The 24,408-nt window shown below is 42.7% G+C and overlaps 1 protein-coding gene across 1 annotated transcript; it reads right to left on the reverse strand.

Annotated features, from left to right (window-relative positions):
* Window positions 1–519: 519 nt before the first annotated feature.
* On the reverse strand, window positions 520–16,955 carry LOC122928475 (telomerase protein component 1-like). Its single transcript, XM_044281340.1, has 15 exons — window positions 16,599–16,955; window positions 13,741–13,914; window positions 13,436–13,620; window positions 11,226–11,550; window positions 8,445–8,563; window positions 8,026–8,266; window positions 7,844–7,952; window positions 6,959–7,095; window positions 5,117–5,320; window positions 3,447–3,659; window positions 2,775–2,975; window positions 2,126–2,347; window positions 1,926–2,021; window positions 993–1,081; window positions 520–914 (listed from the first exon to the last, which is right to left on the reverse strand). The coding sequence occupies exons 1-15, from the start codon at window positions 16,659–16,661 to the stop codon at window positions 794–796; spliced, it is 2,499 nt and encodes an 832-aa protein (XP_044137275.1). The 5' UTR covers window positions 16,662–16,955; the 3' UTR covers window positions 520–793.
* Window positions 16,956–24,408: the final 7,453 nt, after the last annotated feature.

Genomic DNA, 24,408 nt, shown 5'->3' on the forward strand with positions numbered 1-24,408 from the left:
GTGCAAGAACGGCCACTGCTGATGGATTGCAGGGTGGTTATATCCATGGAAAGGAGAAGCGTATAATGTGATGGAAAAATTAATCAAGCCAGCAAAGGAGACAATTATCTACATCAGGGATGCCCAACCTGCGGCCTTCAGCTGTTGCAAAACTACAACTCCCAGCATGCCTGAACAGCCTACAGCTATCAGCCTACAGCAGGGCATGGTGGGAGTTGTAGTTTTAAAACAGCTAGAGGGTCGAAGTTTGTATTTACAGTATATTGACTGACAGGGTAGAAATGACATTTCTCAGAGAATAGTGTTTGAAATTCAAAATAAAACAATACCCCCTAAAATAGACACATGATCAATTTAAATTTATGTCGATGGTATGATCTCGGCTGGTTAGAAGATAATATACTTTGAGCTATTAATAGCATGATGACATCATATTCTGTTAACAGAAAATGAAATGAGATCCAGCAAATTTGGTGATATCCTGGAAATACTGTACACGGGATTAGATAATTTAGTTATTATTGATATTCATCTATCTATCCACTACTGATGTGCTCCTGATGCAGACTACAGACTGCCAGTGTTCATTTACCGAAAGGCATTTAAATTCAAGAGTATTAATACTGTATTTATTTTTTTAATTACTATAAAGATCAGTTAAAGAGCAATCTAAATATGTGCATCCCAACTGGGAAATGATAATGGACATGGGACCTGAATGTTGTTTGAGAAACAGAGCAGAAGAGCCTACATGATACATAGATAGATAGATATGAGACAGATAGAGAGAAATTTAAATTTTTAAGGCTATACATGTTTCATGGAAGCCACACATGTGACACAGAAGAACGGGAGATGGCGGTGGATGCCCTAGAATACGTGATTTGCAGATTAGACATTCAGTTGTGCCGATCCTGGAAAAATAGAAGACAGGTAAGAATTTTAGATGAATGGGGAAAAAAAAAAGTTAATGCTGGCCTCTAATTAGGTACCTGTGATGTTGATGACACAAGAAAGCCTCTTTCCCCATGATGGCGACATGCACTCCACACAGGACGCAGCTCTGCTTATTCAGAAACAGCTGTTAGTGAAATAGAAGGAGATTTATGTAATATACACAGAGCAGAAACTGACAAACATACAGATAGAACTTCTTGGTATTTAAAGGCTACTGGACTTGAACAATTCTGTGGATTTGGTTTGTCCTTCAAAACCTTCTTGTTTCTTAAGCTGGCAACACAAACTGAAATGACGGATCAGGGACATAGGTAAAAAATAAAAAGATGATAAAAAATGTCTATAAATAATCAATTACTCTAATACAATAATGATCTTCTAAGGTAACTTGATATACAAAATTGCTCAAAATTTGCTATTTCATCAGACTTTCATCTTAGGTTTATAAGCAGCTTTAATTTTTGAAGCTAAACCATGGTGCAGTGATTTACAGTGTTTTGAGCGGTTTCAGAAGTATTTCAGTATACTTATTTTATATAATACTATGGTTCGGAATCAACTTAAAAAAAATTAACCTTAGGGTACATTCACACGACTGTATGTGTTTTGTGGTCCGCAAATTGCAGATTCACAAAACACGGAGACCCCCCATTTGCATTCTGCACTTTGTGGAACCGTGTGGCCAGCCCTATGATAGAACTGCCTCCTCTTGTCCGCAATTGTGGACAAGACTAGGACATGTTCTATATTTTTTGTGGGGTCGCAGTACATATGCGGACAGCACACGGTGACCTAATTGGATGGATATGAAAAAAATAGATTGTTAAAGATGGATAGATGATACATTTGAGTGATAACATTTTAGTGGATTTCAAACGTAAATCCCAGGATCAACAATAAGGAGGAAAAGAAAGATAGAAATCTAATTAAAAAATTACCAACATCTAGAAACTATATATTGTAGTCACCTGACCAAATGCTCCAGTTCTCATTGAACACATGCCGCAGAACATAGCTTGAGACCTGGGGAAGCCATCCCTGCATACGTAAGTGCAACGTAGATCCTACAAAACACAGCCAGAAGAATAAGCAACTAACCCATACCACTAGCTATAGATCTGGCCATCAAATAACGCAATCAAGATTGTCACTGCCTTCAGGTACTTACCTTTAGGTACTGTGCCCTAGTGTGAGCCTGTATAGAGCGAGCACGGGGATCCTTTCTCAGAAAGTTAACCAAGCGACTGTTCATCGTGGCTTCCTGAAGGAGTCTTGGCAGCTGGTTCACCACTGTGACATGGTCCGTGCACTTGTAGTCATAGTAATCAGCCAGGCTGACTAAATATATATGGTGACAGTTGTCAGGACTGAGCAAACATTGATCCACTGCCTTAAATCGGGGGGAAAAATGTATTACAAAGCAGAAGCAAGTAGGAAGTAGCAGTTAGACAAACACACATATGCCCCTGTTTTTTCATATTAAAGGAGGATCAATCAGTTGTATGGTCAAGTAGATGCTTGGTGAAAAGGAATATGGTAAGCAAAAGTCCACAACAATGGCAACGGTATCTGGTCGAAATTTTAGAAAGAATATCATAAAATATGCAGTCATATAGAGTCCAGGATGAGTGGCCCCATTGAGAGGACACTATAATGCCTGACAGAGCACAGATTGTTACATGACTTGTACCTCTTAACGTTTATGTCCAAAATCGTAATAATGGAAGAGGCTGATTTATTAACTGAATTGAGCATGGAGCATACAATTTCATGCTCCAAAATATCTTGTACTAAACTTCACACATAGCCATGGTTACCTTTGCTACACTGCCATGAAAGAAACTAAGTGTGTCTTTCCCTCTGTGGTCCCGGCCTACGCGAAGAAGAAAGCCCAAAGTTCTGCGAAGTGAGGCCCAATACATGGTGGGTATTTCTGAGACACCTTCTAGAGAAGACATGGCTCCTTGCAAGTCTTGCTCAGCTGCACCCTCTTGACAGCAATGCAGCAGACAAAGTAGCTAAAAAAAAGTTTTTACTAGTTTTAGAACAATAGAAAACATTTAAAAATGATTCTTTACATCAACATTTTCTTAATATTTTTGAGGGATTGTTTATTACTGCAGTCTAGTGAATTTTGATATGCATCTTACTATGGCAGTTCTGGGAGCCTTCAAAAAGCCCCAGGCTGCCATAGTAACTTATTGGCACCCACGGGGTGAAATCGGGAGCCCTCTCCCTCTGTCTAACGTCTCAGATGCTGCATTCGCTATTGCACATTACATCTGAAGGGTTATGTAACTGGGATTAGAGTTATCTCCGATCCTGGTCATTACTGGTGAGTTTCAGCTGTATGACGAATGGAGTAGTCTCAGCCCATAAGCCTGCTCCATACATCCCTTACATGTAAATGATATTCAGTTACATCATTGTGTGTTAAAGAGTTAAGAAACAGGTATACAATATGTACTGTACTACTATGAATATGTCACCTTTTTCACCCGGGTACTGTAGTCTTCCTGCACCAGTCTTTGTATGATACTTTCTAGCAAACCTTGCAGTGTGTCAGGTAATTCTATAATTTTTTTGGTGAGCATCTCAAATATTCCATAGACACGGAGTTCCTCGCAGGCAAGCGATATCCACAAAGGGTTTGTGGAGAATGATTTTTGTAGAAGTTCCTGAAGCTGCTCTGTGCTTAATATCTGTATGAGGCAGAAAGAAGACAGACTAAGACACAGTAAGCAAACACAAATGATCAGAAAGAAAAAGCGATCTGCAATAAAAATATGTGAGCAACAACCTCTGCCGCAACAGATATAATGGATCCATTATGATCCAGATAGTAAAAGATCATATAGGATCCATTTCACTTATAGTGGGTTTTTCAAGTTTCCTTCAGGTGTCCCTCCTTTTTCACTGAATAGAATAACACATTGCCATCAACTGGCAATGGAAACTTGGTGGCAAAGAACAATAGAAGCAGTGAACAAAGTTTCCTTCTACATCTTTCCTGTCTTGACAATTTTATTCTATACTAAACATCTACTGTTGGTCACATATCTTTCTACTACACACAAGGGACACCTCAGTAATAGAGATGAGCGAACTTCTGTTTTAAGTTCGGCGTCTAAAGTTCGGGAGCGGGTTAGCGGAGAATCCCGATATGGATCCGGATATGGATTCCGACTTCCGTTGTCGTCCATGGTAGCGGAATCAATAATCGGCCATTATTGATTCCGCTACCACGGACCACAACGGAAGTCGGAATCCATATCCAGATCCATATCGGGATTCTCCGCTAACCCGCTCTTTAGACGCCGAACTTAAAACAGATGTTCGCTCATCTCTACTCAGTAATTGTAAGCTGGCCTTGGCTTCCACATTGGCCTTGGCTTCTTGTTCCTGTTGGTATATTCTTGAAATAATAATGTATATCTGGATGTCTAAATGCCATAAATATTAAAGGGGTTGTCTGACTTTGGAGGCAGCAACCCCCGGGGTCCTGCCCTATTCGTCTGAACATAAAACAACTCCACTCACCTGTTCATGATCATGCTGCTGCTCCATTCCCAGCCCAGACAGAACCAGGAGGTGGCTTGATCCCATGATCATTCACAGGCCTCAGTTACATTGGCTTGAACGTATTGTGATCTAGTGGTCAAGCTGCTGTACCCTTTTGAGGCCTGTGATTGGCTGCAGCGGTCACGGTACCCAGCCACTTTCTGGTTCTGCAGTGACCAAAAGTAGCCAGGAACATGGCTGTTGCAGGACCACAGGCAAAGGAGGACCCCAGAGACTGTCAGTTCCAAGACTGGAAACCCCTTCAATAAATACTTGTTATGTCTAATGGTCACTGGAAATAATACCATCAGGTCTGTGGAGTCTATAAGCCAAACTTCTGACTCCGACTTCTCTATTTTTCCACACTAGAACTAAAACTGACTGACCCCACATCCCTGCTAGTCATTACTAATTATAATTATTTTTTTTAGATACATTTTTTTAATATAATTTACTATATAAAAACTTTATATTTTTTATTTTGAAGTCAGAGTTAGAGTTAATATATTTCTACAGACTCCAAATCCACATTGTTGATAACATTGCTGGTTTTTCCTACCTCACCTCCACTGACTATTTATTACACCAATGTTGTCACCTTGCTATAGCGAGACAGGTATAAGACCACCAGGCGCTGTGCTGCCTCCGGAGACAGAAGATCCAGATTTAGACAGGTAGATGATGACATGGTGCAGAGTGCAGAGGTTGGGGTACAGCTGATCACACACTTATAGGAAGGAGGAAGAAATCCTTCAGTGCTCAGCCAAGAAGACAGGTCGGTGACATCAGAGGGAAATGAAAGCTACAAAAAGGAACATTGAAATTTATACATTTGTACATAACTGGGTTCAACAACAGAAATAGAAGCTCTGCATAATGCTGGTGTAATCTCAATGGTCTACAGACTAAGCAGTCTTAAAAGGTGGAGCCGTAAATGGTTGATAGTTAAAAAAACAAATGAGGGGACGCTTATTAAAAGGGTTATCCAACACTAAACTTGGACTCATGGTGGGGTTCATACTCACCTGGGGTCTCTGCTGCTGGATTCTGGCTGCATCACACAATGGCCACCTCAGCAGGTTCTGGGTCTCTGGGAATCAACATCCTGTTGATGGGAGTCACGTGACCTGTTACCCGTGTCACATGCCGCACAGGCAATGATTGACTGCAGAGGTCATGTGATGCCTGTCATCAGGAACTGCCAAGGAGGCTGTGGAGCGATGCAGCCAGAATCCAGCAACAGGGAACAGGTAAGTATGAACACCACCATGGATCCAACCACTCTGAAGAAGTCTGTTTAGTCTTGGATAACCCCTTTAAGACTGGTACTTCATACTCTGGTCTTAATCTCTGCCTTGCATTTTGTATGCCTGTTTTAATCTCAGCCCTACTGGTGTGAGATGTGCACAACTATTAAAGGGGTTCTCCGCTAATTATTTAACCGTTTCAGCCCCGGAGGGTTTTTCGTTTTTGCATTTTTGTTTTTTACTTCCACTTCCTGGGGTGCTGGAAAAAAATGCAATTCCGCAACAGTTTTATGAGTTTAGTTTTTACAGTGTCTCCTATATGGTAAAACTGATGTGTTACTTTAATTCTCCAGGTCATTACGATTACGGCAAAAGCACATATGTATAGTTTTTCTCGCATTATAATACTGAAAAAAATAAAAACGTTGAATTATTTTTTCTTATCATCGCCATATTCTGACCCCTATAACTATTTTGTAGTGTACGGAGCTGTGTAGGGGCTGATTTTTTTGCGGGCGATCTGTACTTTTCATTGATACCATTATGGGGTTTGTACGGCTTTTTGATCACTTTTTATTAAAACATTTTGTGGGAGGTGAAGCAGACATTTTGACATTTTTTTGCGTTTCGTCGTATAGCGTTTTTGCTAATTTCGGCAGGGTTCAGCAAAAACGCTTCCGTTACTGATAATACAACCGTCTGCAACCGTTATGAACGGATCCGGTTGTATTATCTTTAACATAGCCAAGACGGATCCGTCATGAACTCTATTTAAAGTCAATGGGGGACAGATCAGTTTTCTATTGTGTCAGAGAAAATGGATCCGTCCCCATTGACTTGCATTGCGGGTCATGACGGACCATCTTGGTCCCCATCCCAGGACGGAAAGCGAACTGCAGGAGAATACATTTTGGAGCATCCTGTTCTGTTCAGTTACCTTTTGTTCCCTTTGACAATGAATGGGGACAAAATGGAAGCCTTTTTTTCTGGTGTTGAGACCCTATGACAGATCTCAATACGGGAAAATATTAACACCAGTGTGAAAGTAGCCTAAGCAAGTAAAATAAATAAAAAACAAAGGAGTTAAAAAACTTAAAATTGAATCTCAAACCCCAGTGCGACTTAAACATATCACAGAACATACAGAATTAGCATGGTGTACAGTATAGGTGGGAGCAATTAAACCATTTCACCTGATTTATGGCATCAATAAATATGTATGTGGCCATGCTAGGGAGTTTGGCAGATGTTTGCAGGACATGCTGCAGGATGTCTTTTATCTCTTCATTTCTCCAACAATTCCTGAGCTTCATGAGAACATCTTCTTGCTCTGAAAAAGGGGAAAACAGCCTGATGCTGCACTACTAAGGGTCTAAAGACAATGTCCTGATTTTACCTCCTGTCAGGCACTTTAATTTAATGTAGTCTTGTCATATAGAAATCAAAACTAGCTGCAAATACTGATGTACAGGGTCATTCAAAAAGGATGCTGCAAATGTAAAGGTCTGTGGTTAAAGCAAACACATTCTGCTCTTGAAAGGAAAGAAAGCTGTGCTGTGATTGCTATGCACAACAAAGTCAGTTTTCATAAATAAAGGGCCAGATTTAAGATGGCAACACTGCAGCAAGAAAAGGCATTCTGCATGTTGGAATTTGCAAGAACGGGGACTGTTGTGACAATACAGCTAAATTTTCTGAATAAATTTGGTAAATGTGCTCTCGGTTATAAATACTGAGGGTAATATTTTGCACCATTCTTTTTTAATCATCACGTATTTTGGTGATCTGAAACTTGAATTTACCCAAAACAGACATACTATAAACATAGTGCATCCTCAGGCTTTAACTTCAAGGAATCATAGCTAATCACAAGATAGGTACTGGAGATCAATGGAGAAAACTTTTTAGGGTGGCAGAACACAAACTACTGTACACAGTCCCTGCACATAAGACCTCAGGACCAGAGTCAAAATATCATTCTGATTAGACACTGTTAATGGTGTTGGCAAAATGTATCTGATTTGCTTCTGTTTTCTGATGTGAATAAAGACATGTTCCTAAGCATATATAAAACCTACCTGGTCCATTTGGAAGGAGGTAGCAGCAAAGACGCATCACTATATTGGAAAGTTGAACGGATGAAGGACCGCAGCCAACAAAATGGTAAAAGACCCTGCTGTGAGGAAGCTGAATATGAATGTTTTAGGAAAGCTGCTTATAAATCTGTATGCAAAAAAATAATAATCTTTAAAATTTTCACCTGATGTACTTTAGATATGCAAGCAGCCAATAAAGATGACTTGCCTCTTCCAGGCTCTGAAACAATCTGGTACATAGGGATCCTCCATTCAGCATCAACGTCTTTATTTTCCAACATGGCGGAATCATCTTGTTCCATTTTTAGGAACTCTAAGATCCTCTGCATCTCAAGATCTCGTCCAAGAAATAGCTGCTGTTTTTGATGGAGAAAGATGTGATGTTGAGCTAATTCTGCCTCCTGCCTATGGAAACATACAGACATTATGAAAAGTACTGCAAGTCAAATACAAGAGCTTTAAGATTTTCTCCCTTCTGCTTTTGCTGGGATGTTGTAAACTGCTATCAGGAAAGTGGAGTTATACATTTCTAGTAGGACTAAGCTGTTACCCGAAAATCTCAGGCACATATCAAGCATCTTACCAGGAAATCTGAACCTCCTTTGATGTACTTTCTGAACGGTCTGGGAATGTTAGAAGAATTCTTTTTTTAAGAAACTCTAGAATCCATGAGGAGAATTCAGAGGAAATCCCCAATTTCACCTAGAAGCATAAAATAAACTGTATAACTATACTTTAAGTTCACATTGCTTATTCAACACACACTAATAAACTAATCAAAAAATAACACTAATAAAAAAAACTATTTCCACCACTGAGTGGAAGAACAAATACACAACCAACAGTACTCATGCCAGTAACCCAGACACCCAGCTCTAAAAGTTATTCTACCAAAAAAACTACTTTGTGCATAAAACTTTCTCTCTTTGATTTACCCAATTATTATTTTTTTTAAAGCAGGTTCGGACTGCTCCACCAGTGTACCAGAGGAACCTCCAGTGGGCCCAAGATATGACACAATAATGGACCCCTAATAAAACGGGCCGCTATATGCAGTCTGTTTAGTTGTAGTTTTATATGTAATGTTATTATTATTTTTGTGCATTGCCATCTAATCCAGCAGGGGAGGTAATGGTTGGCAGAAACATGGCTAACCACCCTGTTCTTAGATAGATTTTAAATGTTCTTAATCTATGTGAGGCCAGATTTTGTAACTCCAGAGATACTTAATAAAATTGATAATTATTTAAACATACTTAGTGGTGGAGTTATGATTTATGATTGTTTTGATCTATATATCTAAGGTTTGGTTCTAATAATAGTGATATTGGGTCATTGATATAGTGAATATAAGGGAAATATTTATTGGTTGTTTATAACCACCCTGTTCGTCCCCTTTTGGTAGGAGTGGCTGGTCCAACTACCTATCAGGAGGGGGAAGTCCAGAGGCTAGGCAGAGAGGGGATGAGAGAGGTCCTGTTCTGATAGTGGGGATGTTGCAAAGTAGCTTGTAGAGCACCAACTCGCATGAACAATATCTTTTCCCCTGAGAAGGGAGTTCAGGAATCAGACCCCCGTCTCCTGCAAGAACAGCAGCTAAAGACAGCCTCAAGTGAAGACTTGAGATCTCCCACAGCAGAGTAAACTGCTACGTCAGGATCTACAGACACTGCTGCAAGGTGAGGGACAACAACTCAGACACCGTCACCTACCTAATAACCACTAGGCCATTATCACCTAAGTGCAGAGTAGCAGCCATCCAACCAACCAGCCACTATACCTTATTGCCAGGTGGCACAAGCTACGTTTTGCACTAAGTAAAGAGAGGCTATTAAACTTTTCCTTCTGGCCTGATTCTACCTTCAGTCTACCTTTTCACTGTAATTAACCCCAGGGAGCGAAGGCCTGAGGTAAGACATTGACACAATAACACTACATATCAGGGCCACTATCACTCCCATCTTCTACACTGGCTCCTACAGGGGCTTACTGCAGACCCAATAGGAAAAGGACCCCACACCATCCTATCAAGAAACCAATGCTTACTAATATTTACTTACTTTTCTTACACAGGGGCCTTTTGCAGACTACAGTATGTTGGCCTATGAATCAGATATCCTAGTAAACCTTATTGAAGTTCTGCTTGTGCAGTGATAATAATTACTTAAAAGTAGGCATGCACATGTCCCGTATACAACAAGAAATGCCCTTATATGGCTATGTCGAAAGTAAAAAAAATATGGTTTTCAGAATGTGGTTATGAAAAACACAAAAAAAAAATGCTACATCCTTAAAGGGCTTCTGTCAGCCCACTAAACCGTTTTTTTTTTTTGGGTTAATAATAATCCCTACACTGGAGCTCCCTATACATAAGCTAAATATTCATTTTTGTTCAGTAGATTTTGTTAAAAAGCAATTTTTATAATATGTAAATTACCTTGCTACCAGCAAGTAGGGCAGCTACTTGCTGGTAGCAGCCGCATCCTCCTCTCATAATGACGCCCCCTCCGCTGTGTGAGTGACAGGGCCAGGGAACGGGATCGTTCTCTGCTGGCCCTGTTTGAATTCAAAATATCGCGCCTGCGCCGTACCTGTCTTTAATCGGCGCAGGCGCACTGAGAGGCGGCCGCTCTCTCGGCCGCTCCATCCTCAATGCGCCTGCGCCGGGTGTAGATGTGACGTCATCGGCGCAGGCGCATTGAGGATGGAGTGCCCGAGAGAGCGGCCGCCTCTCAGTGCGCCTGCGCCGATTAAAGACAGGTATGGCGCAGGCGCGATATTTTGAATTCAAACAGGGCCAGCAGAGAACGATCCCGTTCCCTGGCCCTGTCACTCACACAGCGGAGGGGGCGTCATTATGAGAGGAGGATGCGGCTGCTACCAGCAAGTAGCCGCCCTACTTGCTGGTAGCAAGGTAATTTACATATTATAAAAATTGCTTTTTAACATAATCTACTGAACAAAAATGAATATTTAGCTTATGTATAGGGAGCTCGCAGTGTAGGGATTATTATTAACCAAAAAAAAAAAAAAAAAACGGTTTAGTGGGCTGACAGAAGCCCTTTAAGCCCGAACTAGGTTGTGTCCTTAACAGGTCAATGCACGCAGAATAGCAGTGTACGTGAAGCATAACTATCAAATCTGTGTTGGAAGGCCATCTACAACTGAACTATGATGTAGAATCAAACTATGATGTCAATCTATGCCACAAAATAGACAAATTTTGACTTCATTTTATTTTAATAAAAACATTTAATGCATCTATCTACTTCCAAACAGTGGCAACCTTATCTGAGAATACTAATGACTAAACAACTTGCAGAACCTATTGCATAATGAAAGAATTAACAATGCATTTGCTTACTTTCCCTTGTCCAGTAGTGGGGTCAGTGGCAAGTATCTGGCACCCATAGTGCAGAATCTGTTTCGCAGGAAAGCGGCAACACAATTGTTCCTGGAGTGACAGCATAAATGAAGCCTTATGATCTTTGTCTTGATATTTTGGAAGATCCTCCTGGGACAATTGGAGCAGAAAAGATGGATCTCGAAGGCAAAATGCAGCATTGGGATTATAGTTTCTATAAGCTCCATGCAATATTTCAGTTCCCGTGACAGACATGCCATCAATCCAGTGATAGAGGTCAACAATTTCTTGAGGTACCTCAGCTGCATCTGGTATCCAGCCAGCACTAGATAATATTTAGAAGATATTTTTAGACCTAAAGGGAATGTATCACCTAGATTTGTATTACCAACTAAAAATCAATGGAAATTATCCTCTTTTTCTCATTAGGCATTTTATTTTTTATTTTTTAACATATCTATGGGGAAACCATCTTGCCTGAGCTGTAGATTACAACAATGTTTAGAGATATACTTTACAGCATCCATATGGACTACAGGTACAACAGACTGGAGGGGGCTCATTGACTTCTATGGGAGAGTGTTCTAGACATGCTCTGTGACCTGTGCAGAGGTCATTGTACAGGGAGGTAGTACTGTATATAAGCTGCAACAATTACCTATTGTGAACGGAGAATCTTGTGTTATTGATATATACAGTGCCCTGAGATAGATTACACTCCCTTGTTCTTATGTTCTGCTTTGCTGAATTACAACCTGGAGTAAAAATGAATTTTTTGTTATGGACCTGGCAAAATAGATAAAATTTTACAGTGTACTGAAAAAAAGTTTAAAAATATAAAATTAAAAAATTAAAAGTTGTGACTGCATTTGTATTCCTTGGACTAACAGGCTACATACAGCAGCCCAAATAATTCCCCACTAACTGCAGATTATTCAAATATAAAGGCAATCTGTCATCAGCGACCTCCCTATCCAGCTGTTTGCATAGGTACATAGATTCTTGATTAAAAACCCTTTTTTTATCTGAGCCTTTGCTCCCGAGTTATGATTAGGCCTTTGGTGCAATGAGAGCGTCACCATTGCTTGTGGTACACCCAAGCTCTGCTCCTTTCTGTGGCCAGCCTCTCCATCACAGTTTTGCCACTGCCTGGCCCTATCAATCAAAGCAACGAGGGAGCGGAATACCCATAGGCGGACTGGCCATAGACCTTACAGAGAAATTATCTGGTGGGCCGATGCTCTCAGTGGTAATGAATTTGTTAATGCTGTGAGAATCAGGTACTCCTGTTACCTGGCCAACGACTGCACATGCCCTTCAGAATTCAACTGCTGTGGCCGCATCTCACCTTCTGAATCCCATGCTTCATATCATAATCAGAGACAACTGGAGGAGGACAGAAAATGGCATTTATTGATTTCCACCACCGAGGCACAGCTTTTGGGGAAGTAAAGTATATTGTGATGGACTTTGGTATTTGGTTCTGCTCAGACAGTATTTTGCACTATGGTATTGCTGACCCTGCCTATTTGTGCTGCCTCCCTTCTACCATTTTAAACCAGTCTGGGACCACTTTTAGGCTTTTTATTTTTTTTCCAGAGCCACTTTAAGTTCCAAGTCCGTCCCTCGGAATACCATATGAAATTCCAAAAATCCATTTTATTTCCTGGTTGTAGTGCAACAAACAGCAAAAAGAAGTATCAGTATATTATTAGGAATAGTAGCCAGTGTGAAAACTGCAGAGTTTTAGGGTTTTTCATTTTATTTTAATATAGATAGTAACATGGATAACATCACCAAAAATTCTTCAAAATGTGTTTAGCATAAAATCTTGAAGTAATTTTCTGAGGAAACATTTCTTTTCAAGGAGTATTCTAGGGGAATCACTTTTATTAAAAACAGGATCAGAGAGAATTAAAATAAACCATCATTAGTCACCTAATTGATTCATTGCTGCTCTGGTCCCCACTCCTCTCTACTTCCTGTTCTCAGATGTGATGGACAGCTTTTGGTTTGGACTGCCTGCCCACTATTCTCTGGCTTAAGCTGGTCACCACTGAAGCTGAGAAGGCAATCCAAGCCATATTCTGCACCTCAAGCCCAAAACCAGGAGGTGAAGAGAAGCGGGAACCCAGAGCCGTGGGCGAACAGCAGCAGAGGGGAATCGTTTAGGTGAATAATAGACCTGGAGTAAGTAAAGAGTTATTTACCGTTCACCTAGAAGTACCACCATAAAAGGTGTTCCAAAGGTGTCCTGGTGACATCGATCTAGTTCACCAAGACAAGTGGTGAAGATCTTGCCTGAAGGCGTGTCCTTAGGGATCCCCCATCTTAAATCACACTCAACCAAGCACATACTGCGGGCTTCACACCACTCTCTGAGTTCTGGAAACACCTGGAATGTTGTGATGAAACCTGAGAACTACATCTACAAAGGGTGATCTGAATATTTTTGCATTACACTTTATGAAATATCAGCCATTAATTCTGACAGCGATACTATTCAATTACTTACCTGCTTCACAAGCACTTCTCTCTCTGAATGGAAATCATCAAATGTGGATGACACAAACACTCTTATGGTAATCCATCCAAAAGGCACATACTGTCTAGAGAGATTATGCAGCCTTTCAACAGGAGGCAGGATATTGATCCGATTCCACATCTGGGATAAATCCACAGGCGAGTTCTGACAATATACAGAAGAATCAGACATTGTAGGATTCATGGGATATGTGATAAATATCTGAAAGGTAGAACCAACCTGAAGGTGGAGTGACCAAAAGCCACCACATCCAGCTGAAGAACGAATGTATGAGTGGCAGCACCTAGCTAAAAGGTAGCCAACCTAAGTGGCGCAATACTATGCTTTCAGAAAAATCTTACCTCCCTTGTAAATACCAATGTCTGTGCATGCAAGATTAAGGTTTGCATCATTGGCTTTTTTCCTCGTAAACCCCTCACAATTTCCTAGTGTCTTCTACTGTATTTCTCCTTTGCACCCGTTTGCTATCATTCATTATCACTTGCTTGTTGGAATATGTACTTCTAGTGGATTATAGTGGCGGTTTTCATTAATGTTTATTTCTATGTACTTCTACATTGCCTGACCAGTATCATAGTTATATGGGTCGTCGCGGAAAACCCCCAAACTGCAGTCCTGTTCCAGTGCCACTGCCTTCTTCTGGTTCCAGCCAGACAGGAAGTGGCTTAGTACCATGACCTCTGCAGCCAATCATTGGCCTCAGAGGTCACAAATATTTGAACGGCACATCACTAGCATGTCAAAAACCGTAACGTGCTGATCAAGCACAGGGCAGTGATACTAAAACAGCGGGACGGCAGACAGATTACTGTTTGTTTATTGATGGCGCACACCTTCCAACCTCTGGGGTTGTCTGCTACTAGGTTGGATTATCCCTTTAAGTAGAAAGATGAACTAATTAGGTCAGCCTGTGCCCATAGAAAGATCAAAAACTAATAACGCTAATACATTTTATTTGGTATTCATTAATAGTAAAATAGATCTATTGGGGTCATTGAAAATACCAGGATTGTTAATCACTCTGAGCCCCACAATGCACAAAGGCAATAACAGATGCTACTAAATGTTACAAAATGCCCCCTTTTCTGACATCACTAAGGCTGAGTTCACACCAGCGTTCAGCCTTTCCGTTCTCCTGCTCCGTTAAAGGACGGATTCGGCACATAACTGAGCCGAACGGAGCCCACGGAACCCGGAGACAGCAGTTGTGCATGCAGGACTTTGGTCTCCGCTTCAAAAAATCTTCCTCTGAGCGGAAACCTAACGGACCCCATTATAGTCTATAGGGCCAGTAGGCTCCGTTCGGCTCCGTTATGTGGCCAATCCGTCCTTTCCGTTCCCCTGCTCCTATAACGTAGCAGGAGAACAGAAAGGCTGAACGCTGATGTGAACGAAGCCTTAGAACGATTGGCTGAAGCTGCACCTCTTGTACATATTACTAGTAAGGCCATTTAACACATGCTGACTTTGCTGCGGAATGAACACAGTGAAAACATTGTGCCATGTGTGAACATACCATAATACCAAGAGGTAACAGGGAATCTGTCACCAGTTTTTTGCTGCCGTATCTGAGGGCATGAGCTGGTGACAACTGGCATTACTATTTCCTATGTCAATGGGGTGTGTTATTACACAGCCTTATATTGTTTAAGGATGTATCCCCGCTAATAATACCTAGTTTTCAATTTATTGATACATTTCTAGGAGGAATAATAGAGGAACAACAGAATACAGTGTTTTGACAAAAGATGCTTCAGAACTATTTTATGGAAAATATACGTATATACTAAAACATACATGTCAGGAAGGATGACAGGTCATCAGACAACAATAAATATGTATATTAAAGGAGTTAACCTGGAATTAATACTGGTTACCTATCCTCAGGATAGGTCATCAATATCAGATCTGCAGGGGTCCGACACCCAGGACCAATCAGCTGTTGGGAGAGCCCGGGTGCTCAGTGAGTACAGCGGCCTCTTCTTGGTCTATGTGACTTCACTGTACATTGGTTAAATGGCCTACTGGCAGCTCAGCCCCATTCAAGTCAATGAGGCTAAGCTGCAACGGCGCTGTGTCGGTAAGCGACTGGGAGGCCACTGTGATCACCAGTGAGCTCCAGTGAGTACCGCAGCTTCCCAAAACAGCTGATGGGTGGAGGTGACGGGACTCAGATGCCTACCAATGTGATATTAATTACCTATCCTGAGAATAGGTCATCAATATTATATCCCGGAAAACTCCTTGTGCCCCCCATGGCCGTATTGCGGCCTGCATACAGCAAGCCGGCAATACACGGGCACCGGCCGTGTGCATTTCGCATCACGGATCACGGACCCATTCACTTCAATGGGTCCGCAATCACAGAGATGCGGAATGGAGGAACGGATCGGAACCCCACGGAAGCACTACGGAGTGCTTCCGTGGTGTTTCTGGCCGTGCCTCCGCACCGCAAAAAAGTAGTGCATGCACTACTTTTTTGCGGTGCGGACCGTTGGATGCAGATCGTGGACCCCATTCAAGTGAATGGGTCCGCGAACCGCATGCGGCTCCCCAACGGTTTTTGCCCGTGCATTGCAGACCAAATTTGCTGTCCACAGCACGGGCATGGAGTCCTTACTTTTGTGGGCATGAGCCCTTAAGCTATGATAGTTACAAAATGTAATGTATAGAAAGATGTATCACTAACTCAATGAGGTATGAACCTTTCTCTTTTATTCAGCTGGTTACAACGGAGTCTGTTTATGGGAAATAAAACCAATTTATCCAGCATCTGCAATAATGGTGGACCCACCCCACAAATGAACGTGCTGTGACGTTTATTTTACCTTGACACCTTCATGTTCATCGTCTTTCTTCTTCCTCCTTACTGTGCTCATCAGAACCCCCATAGTAAAGCTGGGACGTCAGGTCAGGGTGGAAACAGTATCTGCTGCATACTCTACACCAGGAGACAACTCATGTCAACAGTCTTAGAATGTGCTGGTAACGTGACACCAGGCGTCGGGTGCAGTGTACACTGTATGTCACCAAGGAACTGCTCATACATTACCTGTTTTACAATGTCCCAAGGTACATAAGTGAGTCTTTAAAGAAACACTACGCCCAAAATCCAGCCCATGTATATATGCTGTGCAGTCATATTCATCCTCTCCCCAGCAATTGCATGCTGGGGAGAGACTGCGACAATCTTCTCTCAATGTGTAGGGCTGTCTTTTTTAGGTGCCCTGTGGTCTCTAGCAGCAACACATCGTAAGAGAAACCTTTAAAGGGGTATTCTAATCTGGGATATTGCTACGATGTACCATCAATGTCATATAGGGCTCAATGAGATTTGTGTATGCCCCCTGCCCAGAGCATTACTCTGCCTTCGCGGGCTTGTCTTGCTCCCTTAGTCACTCTGGTGCCCTCCCTTCCCCTTGCTCAGTTTTACACTTGCTAATTTGTCTTACTTCCAATACATTAATTTCAAGAACTTACCGTACTGTTCACTCGATGCCTGATACATAGTAACATAGTACATAAGGCCAAAAAAAGACACCTGTCCATCCAGTTCGACCTGTCATCCTGCAAGTTGAACCAGAGGAAGGCAAAAAAAAAAACAACTGTGAGGTAGAAGCCAATTTTCCTCACTTTTTTGGGGGAAAAAATTCCTTCCCAACTCCAATCAGAATAACTCTCTGGATCAACGATCTCTCTCTAGTAGCTATAGCCTGTAATATTATTACGCTCCAGAAATACATCCAGGCCCCTCTTGAATTCCTTTATTGTACTCACCATCACCACCTCCTCAGGCAGAGAGTTCCATAGTCTCACTGCTCTTACCGTAAAGAATCCTCTTCTATGTTTGTGTACAAACCTTCTTTCCTCCAGATGCAGAGGATGTCCCCTCGTCACAGTCACAGTCACAGTCCTGGGGATAAATAGATGATGGGATAGATCTTTGTACTGACCCCTGAAATATTTATACATAGTCATTAAATCTCCCCTCAATCGTCTTTTTTCTAAAGTGAATAACCCTAATTTTGATAATCTTTCAGGGTACTGTAATTCCCTCATTCCCAGAATTACTTTAGTTGCCCTCCTCTGGACGCTCTCCTGCTCTGCTATGTCTGACTTGTTCACAGGAACCCAGAACTGTACACAATACTCCATCTGTGGTCTGACCAGTGATTTGTAAAGTGGTAGGACTATGTTCTTATCACGGGCATCTATGCCCCTTTTGATGCAACCAATTATCTTATTAGCCTTGGCAGCTGCTGCCTGACACTGGTTTCTACAGCTCAGTATGCTGTTCACTAAAATTCCTAGGTCCTTTTCCATATCACTGTTACCCAGTGCTTTACCATTTAGTATGTACAAGTGACTTGCATTATTCCTTCCCATATGCATAATCTTACATTTGTCAGTGTTAAACCTCATCTGCCACTTATCTGCCCAAGCCTCCAATCTATCCAGATCCATCTGTAGTAGTATACTGTTCTCTTCCGTGTCAATCACTTTACACAGTTTAGTGTCATCTGCAAAAAAAAATATTTTACTGTGCAAGCCTTCTACAAGATCATTAATAAATATACTGAAGATGATAGGGCCCAATTCTGACCCCAGTTGTACCCCACTAGTGACAGTGACCAAATCTGAGTATGTACCGTTAATAACCACCCTTTGTTTTCTATCACTGAGCCAGTTACTTACCCACTTACAGACGTTTTCTCCCAGTCCGAGCATTCTCATTATATATACAAACCTTTCATGTGGTTCAGTGTCAAATGCTTTGGAGAAGTCCATATATACGACATCCATTGATTCGCCGCTGTCAAGTCTAGAACTTACCTCCTCATAAAAACTGAATAAACTAGTTTGACATGACCGATCCCTCATGAAGCCATGCTGATATGGCGTTATTGTTATTCGCTGTACTTCTTCCCGGGTCAGACTGGGCTCTTTCAATGGGGAATTTACTTTTACATTCTGCATGTCATCTGACAGTTTATTTTCCTCAGTGATTACAGTGGAGAATAAATATTTACTAGCTTTGCTTTCTCCTCATCTCTCTCTGCAACTCCCCCCTCATTACTCTGTAAAGGGCCGACAACTTCAGATTTATACTTTTTACCATTTATATAATTGAAGAACATTTTAGGGTTAGTTTTTCTCTCTTTGGCAATTAAACAACTTGCACATTTGTTGTTCTGTCAGGTTTATTGGTTAGTACTAAGGCTACTTTCACACTATGCTGTTCACCATGTCGGATCCGTCCTGCGGCTATTTTGCCGTGCCGCCGGACCGCCGCTCCGTCCCCATTGACTATAATGGGGATGGGGGCGGAGCTCTGGCGCAGCACGGCGGTGCATGGCAAAAGCCGCCGGACTAAAAAGCCTGACATGCAGTAATTTTAGTCCGGCGGCCTTTCGCCGTGCACCGCCGTCCTGCGCCAGAGCTCCGCCCCCGTCCCCATTATAGTCAATGGGGACGGAGCGGCGGCACGGCAAAATAGCCGCAGGACGGATCCGACATGGTGAACAGCATGTCGGATCCGTCCTGCCACAAGTGTGAAAGTAGCCTAAGTCCAATATGGCTGTCCCTCTAGTCGGGTCCTGAACCAGTTGGGAGAGGTAATTGTCTTTGGTTATTGCCAAGAACCTGTTTCCTTTATGAGATAAACAAGTTTCAGTTTCCCAGTCTATATCTGGGTAGTTGAAGTCCCCATAATAACGACCTTATTATGATTTTCCGCCTCGTCTATCTCGTTTAATAGTAGATTTTCTGTGGACTCTGGTATATTAGGTGGCTTATAAAAAACCCTCCTATTAATAGTTTATTATTGTTTTTGCCTCCATGTATTTCTACCCACAGTGACTCCACATGTTCATGTCCCTCACTTATATCTTCACGGAGTGTGGGCTTTAGACCGGACTTTACATAAAGGCAGGCCCCTCCCCCTCTCCGGTTCTGGCGATCCTTTCTAAACAGACTGTAACCTTGTACATTAACTGCCCAGTCATAGCTATCATCCAGCCATGTCTCAGTTATTCCCACTATGTCATAGTCCTCCTCACACATCACTAATTCCAGTTCACCAGTTTTATTAGTCAGGCTTCTGGCATTAGTATACATACATTTCAGAGGTTTATGTATATTTTTTACCCTACACCTTTCCTTCTGAATTGTTCTAGTCCCTCCATCCATTTCTCCCCCAGTCCCATTACCTTACCCCCGGTCTCTATCTGCACTATCTTCCCATCCTATAACATAATTACCCTCTCCCAGTCCCTAGTTTAAACACTCCTCCAACCTTCTAGCCATCTTCTCCCCCAACACAGCTGCCCCTTCCCCATTGAGGTGCAGCCCGTCCCTACGATAGAGCCTGTAGACAAGAGAGAAGTCGGCCCAGTTCTCCAGGAACCCAAACCCCTCCTTCCTACACCAGTTCTTGAGCCACTTGTTAATGTCTCTAATCTCCCACTGCCTTTCTTGTGTGGCTCGTGGTACAGGTAGTATTTTCGGAAAATACTACCTTTGAGGTCTTTGCCCTAAGCTTTTGACCTAAATCCCTAAAAAAAAATTTAAGGACTCTCCACCTACCCCTAACTTTGTCATTGGTTCCGATATGGACCATGACTGCTGGATCTGAATTATGCAGAATGGGTGCGGACCCATTCATTTTCAATGGGGCCGGAAAAAATCTTCGGTCCGCAGCTACGCTCAAAAATAGGGCATGTCCTATTCTTGTCCGCAGCTGCAGACAAGAATAGGAATCATCTATATAGTGCTGGCCATGCGCGGTGTCAGTGTTTTGCAGTCCGCAATTTGCGGAACTCAAAACACTACGGACGTCTGAATGGAACCCAAGTCTGACGGACGCCTGGGGAATGATACCTACTAGAACGCATTCCCTAGTTTGGTGTGGATTAACTTTAGAGGCCTGCACAGAGCCCTGACCTTAACCCCTTAGCGCAGAACGCCGTACATGTACGGCGGGGGATGCATTGCCAGAATGCATTCCGCCTTACATGTACGGCAGGATGATCGGGCGGGCACCGGAGCGGTGCGCACCCGATCACTGCAGGGGTCCGGCAGTCCCTGGTAGCCGGGCCCCTGCTGTATCCGCCGGCATCGCTGTTTACAGCGATGCCGGCGGATTAACCCTTTCTATGCCGCGGTCCGCGCGGACCGCGACATAGAAGTTGTTTGCGGCAGGTGAGTGATCGCATCGAGTCCCCGCGCTGCTGTGGCGGGGACCCGATGCGTGACAAGGCAGCCCGATGCCGTGCAGAGGCTGCCCAACGCCCTGCTCGGCATCGGGAACTGCCTTCTACGGGAGCCGAGGAGATCCAGCCTCAGGCCCCTGTGGGACCTGTTCATCCGGGACGACGGAGGCTCCCTATTGGCTGCTGGTGGAGCGCACGATACCTTCTTTGTGACGTGCGCTCCATCCAGCTACTTCCGGTCGCGTCCCCAGTGGTTGAGGTTGGAACGCACAGCCATTTTACCATTTGGCATGCGTTCCAGCTGCTATCCCGGGCGGTGCGTCCTACAGGGTGTACATCCTACCTAACGGGGGGACATCTTATTTACCATCTATCTCCATCATGTGCTGGTGGCGGCTCTCTACTGGCCGCTGGGGGAACGCACGGTAATTCCTAGTGCGTCACTTCCGGTGACGCACTTCCGGTGACGTCCCCATTGGTCTAAGTTGGAACGCACAGCCATGTTACCATATGGCGTGCGTTCCATTAGTATCCCGGACGGCCGGGATGCCTCATTTTTCAGTAGATGTGCATATTTTGAGACAATACCCACAGCATATTAAAGCCTGGCTGCAATCGATCTATACCTAATCTCTACTTCTAGTTTAAATTATTAGTTTGGATACCTTAGAGTGGCTCCCCCTCTCTGGAGTACCACATGATCATTACTACTAACACTGATTGGTCCCTCATAATTGGGACTAACCCCACATGGCTATATAGTTTCAGTGGGAACTCCATACACATTGGAGCTACATCACATCTTGCCCCCTGGAGGCCTCACACCACAACAGGTGCATCTGGACCTGCTGACTTGGAGTTGTGCCAGCTAAGTATATTCGTCACTGGTATGTAAGTCTGGGTATATACACATAGACATATACGGACTTCCTCTATTGTCAGTTTTTTGACCCTTGGGTCTTTTGATGTGTGGCCTTCAGATTTAAGATCCGTTTTCGGCTGATATCTGTCAGACGACTGTTGAACATTTTATATGTTTGATGGACACTGTTTTTGTCCCCTGAAGAACCCCTTTAATGAGAGGAGGGGGGGAAACGCGTCGGGACACGTGACTATCTAAACGATATCTTTTCTTATACACTAATACCCGGATATCCATATGGGATAGTGTATAAAGGGCAATTTAAGGATAGACAGTACAGGTACGGGGACGGAGTGTGCCTACCATCAAGACACATCTCCGGGCTGAGGATAAGTTTTTAAAGGGATATTGTAGGGATTGAGTGGGCCATGGCACGGGTTGCCCTGGCGCGTTCCCCCCCTTTCTTCCTCTCATACTAACCTACCTGTCCGATCTTGCTCGTTCATGTGGTTATTGTTTTGTACGTATTTTTTTGTATATTTTTTTTTTTTGTGTGTTGCGGTACAAGGTGTCCCTCATTCAGGGAATTTTAATTGACCTAAATAAATGTTAAATTTTAGGTAGTCGTAATTCAGTGATATTGATTTAATAATTCTACGACTACCCCTTTCATCTATAAATAGAGCTTTACTATTTTGATTGTCCTCATGGCTAGTTTTCTATCCGGTACATTGTATACAGAGGATCTTGTTAAAGAAGCAAGGGATATTTTCTCTGATAAGGAGTTGCCGGGTCTTTCCAATTCACTAACATGTAAACTCACATTTACTGACCTGTATGAGGAATACAAAAATAACATAAAATCATGGTGGGAGATTAAGTCCATCGAAAGTTACCTTGAATATCGAATTGTCCCTCAAGGATTACGAATAAGGATCACACCAGCAGAGAGGGTACGATCACCAGGTTTACTTACCCTTTGGGAGCAGGAACTGACCAATAGCTCGTTAAGATTAATGAATATACTCTTAGCAGAGGAACGATTATATTTTGAGAGATCCTCAGAGAAACTTAAAGGCTTTGTTGATTTGGCTATTTCCTATAATACGGACCCTGACTTCAATAGAAGGGAGGCTTCCCTGCAGACAGCGGTGGAAAGATTTCAGGGGTTAATCAAAGAAAGGAAACATAGACAATTCAACAAGGACCTAAAAGAATTCAAGGAGAACAGGGCTTACTTATTTACTGGGGGATCCCAACCCCCCTCCGAGACGGACGTGTCTTCATCTGAGCAGGAGTTCTCTGACTCAGAACCCCCACAAAATAGGGTTAACAACAATTATAGAGGAGGTCATAAAAGAGGTGGAAGAGGTGGAAGAGGCCGCTATAACAACAAAAAATGGGCAAAATCGGACAACAGAGGGGGGAAAGGTGGCGATTATTCGGCACCCTCTCAGTCCTCTTCTTCCTCTGCTACATCTATCCCATCTCTTACATCGCAGGGGAATTTTTTAGCCAGGGGGGGGGCCTTACGATCTTCGCAATCGCGTATAGGGAAGATAACCAGTAAGGCCGCTGTTGATGAATTACAAATTATTAACCTCTCCTCACGGACTCTCAGTACTATTGAAGAAAATATTCTGAAAAGAGGCCTGTCCTTCGTCCCCACTACCAGATTTGATCCATTTGTGTGGACCAAGGACTTACATTTATTCTCAAGGAAACTCAAATGGCATAAGTTCATGAAAAATAACAATAAAGCTACATGTGAACAATTGGGCCTACAGGAGAGTGACTATGCTGATTTCAAAATCCTCTGTGATCTGATGGAGGAAGGTACACGGATACCTGGTCAAGGTCCATTTACTGATCTGCGACCTAAAAGCAAAAAATCTGCACCTCCTATGAATTACGATCACATAGAAATTTTTCTACAAATGGCCATAGAGGAGATTGAAAGACTGCCCACGAACTCACCTCATTATCATAATCTTTCTGGCCCTGAGATGGAGGCCCTTCGCGGGCTTGAAAAAGACACTACCATAATAATCAAGCCGGCGGATAAGGGGGGAAACCTAGTGATTATGGGTCACGTAGAATATAAACATATGTGTGAACACCTATTGAATGATCGCAGTTGTTACCGAATTTTGCCCTCGGATCCCACAGACATTTTCCTGAATGAATTGGAAAATATCTTGAAGGATGGCCTCTTCAAAAAGGTAATCTCTGATGTAGAATACCGTTTTCTGTTGCCGAGCACACCTCAGATTGCCACATTTTATGGTTTACCAAAAATCCACAAGGGAACCTCCCCACTAAAGGGACGCCCGATTGTATCTGGGGTGGGCTCGGTAACACAAAATAGCGGGATTTATATTGACCGTGTACTCAAGGGTTTTGTATCCGCTCTCCCTTCGTACACCCGTGATTCAATGGATTTTCTACGAAAGATTGAATCTATTAGTATTGAAACATCATGCTCGTTGGCAAGCATAGACGTAGAATCCTTATATAGTTGTATTCCTCATGATAGGGGTCTGATGGCGGTGTCCGACTTCCTGA

Source organism: Bufo gargarizans, chromosome 1 (assembly GCF_014858855.1).
Source record: "Bufo gargarizans isolate SCDJY-AF-19 chromosome 1, ASM1485885v1, whole genome shotgun sequence".
Taxonomy (NCBI): domain Eukaryota; kingdom Metazoa; phylum Chordata; class Amphibia; order Anura; family Bufonidae; genus Bufo; species Bufo gargarizans.